Consider the following 3,515-nt stretch of genomic DNA (forward strand, 5'->3'; position numbering starts at 1 on the left):
CAGTGTGTGGTTTATATTGTGTCATGTGCAGTGAGTTGTATAGTTTATCGTCTGTTTTTTCTCTAATTAACTGGGCAACACTCTTCTTCTTAATCATTGAAAATGAGGTTGCAGGTTTATTTATATAGATAAAAAGAAAATTTTGTTTCGCTTCTCCAGCCATCCAGAAAATTTTGTACTTATGGTAGAAGAAAGACGAGTGATACAAACAGCGAGATCGAACGGCTCGCAGGAAGCAAGGAACGATCGTCTGACAAGCGAGGCGATTGATCGGTGGCTTCCATCGGTTAACCGACGCCCATCGGCGTAAAACAACACGCATACGACGAGCTCCGGCGGCTGGCGCCGCCGATTCCCTTTAATGTGGCGATCGATCGGTGCCTTCCTCCGCCTCTTCGTTGCCGTCTTGCCGACGGATCTGACGAAGAAACGTGGCGCACCGGTAGCCGTAGGCACGCAGACTGGCGTGCCGCGACCATGCAGCCACCGCTGGAGCTCTCGCCGCCGGCACCCGCCCCTAGGTCTGCACACCCTTGACCTCTCCCTCCCTCTCTTTTCCCCTCCTTTTCCTAGTGCAAATTTGTTGGGTGGATTAGATCCAAACTAGAATCAGCCAAGAACACATCTCCACGGCAACTATTGGTCAGTAGCCGTCGCGCATCTTGGTAATTTTGCTAGTTTCCTTGTCGCGGCCACGAATGAATGATGCCCCCTGCCGAGATGCACGCCCGCCCCTGAGCAATGCTTTGGTTGTGTAAGGCGAGCGTACTGCGAGATTGCATAAATGTTGTCCGGATAAACAGGTGAGAGTTTTGCGAGATTGGTGGCACTTGATTTATTATTTGTTTTGAGTATACTCTACAAAGTACAAACACCACCAGTTTAGCTACATGTGGTTGCCTGAATTTATAATTTGGGTCAGTCGAATTTCACGTGAAGGAAGGAACAGCTGGAGGGAAGGAAGGAGCTCTCCTGGGGAGCCCTCTGGGTCTATCTTAGGCTTGCAGGCGACCTCATTATCTATCTTAGGGGTGTGGGGCATGGTGCAGGTTCGTCGGAAAAAAACTGGTCATCGCCGGGTGGTGGAAGCACGGCGGTGGGCGGCGGTTCAGGGGAGCGCCATCCACCGGCGGTGGCGGAGGCAGGCGGTTAGGCTTGTGCTGGATCGGTGAGGGAAGAGAAACAATACATGTACCGGTTTGAGGTTGAAGATGAAGCATTGTCCGTTGGATCTTGATCCAATGATTGAGATAGGAGGGGGGACCGTTTTCATATTTTCACGCGACTGGCGCCTAACCGCTCCCAAATATCACCCTCCCAAATGCATGATTCGGAAATGTACCAATTTTAGCTCACTAAATAAGGTTATCTTTATTCTGTCGTACTGAGCATCAAGCTGTTGGCTATTCTGCGGTAGCTTATTTTAATTGTAGTGTGCCATCTCGATATACATCTTACTATATAAAGCATTAATGTTTAATGACATGAATATTTTTGTTTCCCTTTAATGTGTAGTACTGCAGTAAGAGCCTAATACTACCACATTTCCAATCTTTTTTCTATGATATCTGATTCCTCAATGCTGATACATCGTTCTTGAATTTTTTGTATGACAGAGAAGTGGTCGTTGCAGAGTGGCCATCTAAGAAAATCTGCCACTGCTTGGTCTCTACCTCAGCCTCATCTGAACAACGTGTTTGGGCAGACCTACCGGACAGCCTGCTTCACCTAATCATTGCTCTCTTAAGCTCATTCCATGACCTCCTTGCTTTTACTGGCACTTGTCACTCTTGGCGTGCTGCGGTCTTTTCCTTCCCATTATCCATATATGCCTTCGTCTTTCCACCTCTCCATCTCAAAGCAGCTTGGCGTAAGGCTAATCGGGATTGCGGCACATGGTATTATCTTTTATCGAACTACAAATGGCGTCTTTGTGATCCTGTGAGGACAGACTTATCTCTTCGCCGCTCAGCTCCCCGTAATGCTCCAAATTACATGCGCTATTTGGGCTGCTCATATGGGCATCTTATTTTCTCCTGTTTGGAGCACCTTCTCCTTGTCGATGTTTACACAGGTACTAAGGTGAAGCTGCCCAAACTCCAAGCCAACAGCGGTTGTGCGATCTATTGTGGCATTCTTATGGCTCCACTCAGTTCATCCAGCTCGTGTCTCCTCCTTTTCTCAAAATCATCCATGTTCCAGTGGCGGGTTGGAACAAATTCCTGGACAGAGTACCCTTTTGTTTCTGAACAATTATTTCTTCAGATTGTTTTGTTCAAAGGTCAGATGTTTGCCATGGGCTTGACCCACACGCTCAAAACCATATCCTTGGCACCTCAGCCCAGTGTGCAGGAAGTCGATGTTGTGTGGGGAGAGGACCTCGTTGTTGGCTTGAATTATGATCCATGGTTGGTGGTCTGTGGTGACATGCTTCTCATGGTTGATCTTGTTGATGACTTGATAAGCAATGGCACCTTTCAAGTCTTGCACTTTGATTCTTCAGCCGAACCAGCTAAGTGGACAAAGATGGAGAAGTTGGAAAACTGGGCTCTCTTTGTTAGCCTTGATAGGAGGAGCCCAACATTTTCTTGCATGAACCCTGAAAGATGGGGTGGAAAGAGTAACTGCATTTACGTTCCGAGTGCATCCAAAGACTCTGATGAACCCTGGATTGCTGTAGAGCTTGGTCAGGCAGTTTACAGCACAACTCGCTCCGATTCATACATTCTAGGAGGCAGAAGCGATCAGCTTGAGAGCCTCTGGGTGCTCCCCAGCTTGGTCTATGGTGTTGGCCAGTGAAGCATCATGTTTGCTTGTCGCATGTTTTTTTACTCTTGCATATGCCCATTCGACTGCTGCTTTTACAAGTATATTATGTTGAGCTCCAGCCAGTGATGTAGTGAACAAGAAAGTATTTTATGGACGATTATTCATGCATGTGTGTTCCTTGATCTGCATGCCATGTGCCTCTCCTTGGCTTTAATGGAGGGCATAGTTCAGAAAAATGATGCTCCTGAAATTGCACCTACTGTTAGCATGCTAAATGCAATCTACTCCCTCCGTTCCTAAATATAAGTCTTTTTAGACATTTCAGATGGACTATAACATACGGATGTATGTAGACATATTTTAGAGTGTAGATTCACTCATTTTGCTCCGTATGTAGTCACTTGTTGAAATCTCTAAAAAGACTTATATTTAGGAACGAAGAAAGTACTACTGGTTAGCAGCCCTCTTGGATTGCTTATTAATAAACAATACACTGGGTTCTACTTTCATGTCACGACAAGGTAACTTAAATTTGCAGCATTGTTTCTTTTGATCTGCAGGCACGAGTTTGACGAAAATTTGCCTAAGAATGTTAGGCTGGTATTTCCCCCCAAACCTTTAGAGTGATATTTGTAATCTTTTGTCATCAAGGATGAAAGAGATGTTTGTCCTAACGTTTAGGGACATACCAACTCACAGGAAAATCTCAAAAAGATGAAGCTTTACTAGTTAGTCTACTGCTGTAT

At 45.8% G+C, this 3,515-nt stretch overlaps 1 protein-coding gene across 1 annotated transcript; it reads left to right on the plus strand.

Moving 5' to 3' along the window:
• The first annotated feature begins 277 nt into the window (after positions 1 to 277).
• Positions 278 to 2,957, plus strand: LOC123051835 (uncharacterized). The gene is made up of 2 exons (XM_044474813.1): positions 278 to 521; positions 1,617 to 2,957. Exons 1-2 carry the CDS (start codon positions 478 to 480, stop codon positions 2,797 to 2,799), a joined length of 1,227 nt encoding a protein of 408 aa, XP_044330748.1. The 5' UTR covers positions 278 to 477; the 3' UTR covers positions 2,800 to 2,957.
• Positions 2,958 to 3,515: the final 558 nt, after the last annotated feature.

This window comes from Triticum aestivum, chromosome 2D (assembly GCF_018294505.1).
Source record: "Triticum aestivum cultivar Chinese Spring chromosome 2D, IWGSC CS RefSeq v2.1, whole genome shotgun sequence".
Taxonomy (NCBI): Eukaryota; Viridiplantae; Streptophyta; class Magnoliopsida; order Poales; family Poaceae; genus Triticum; species Triticum aestivum.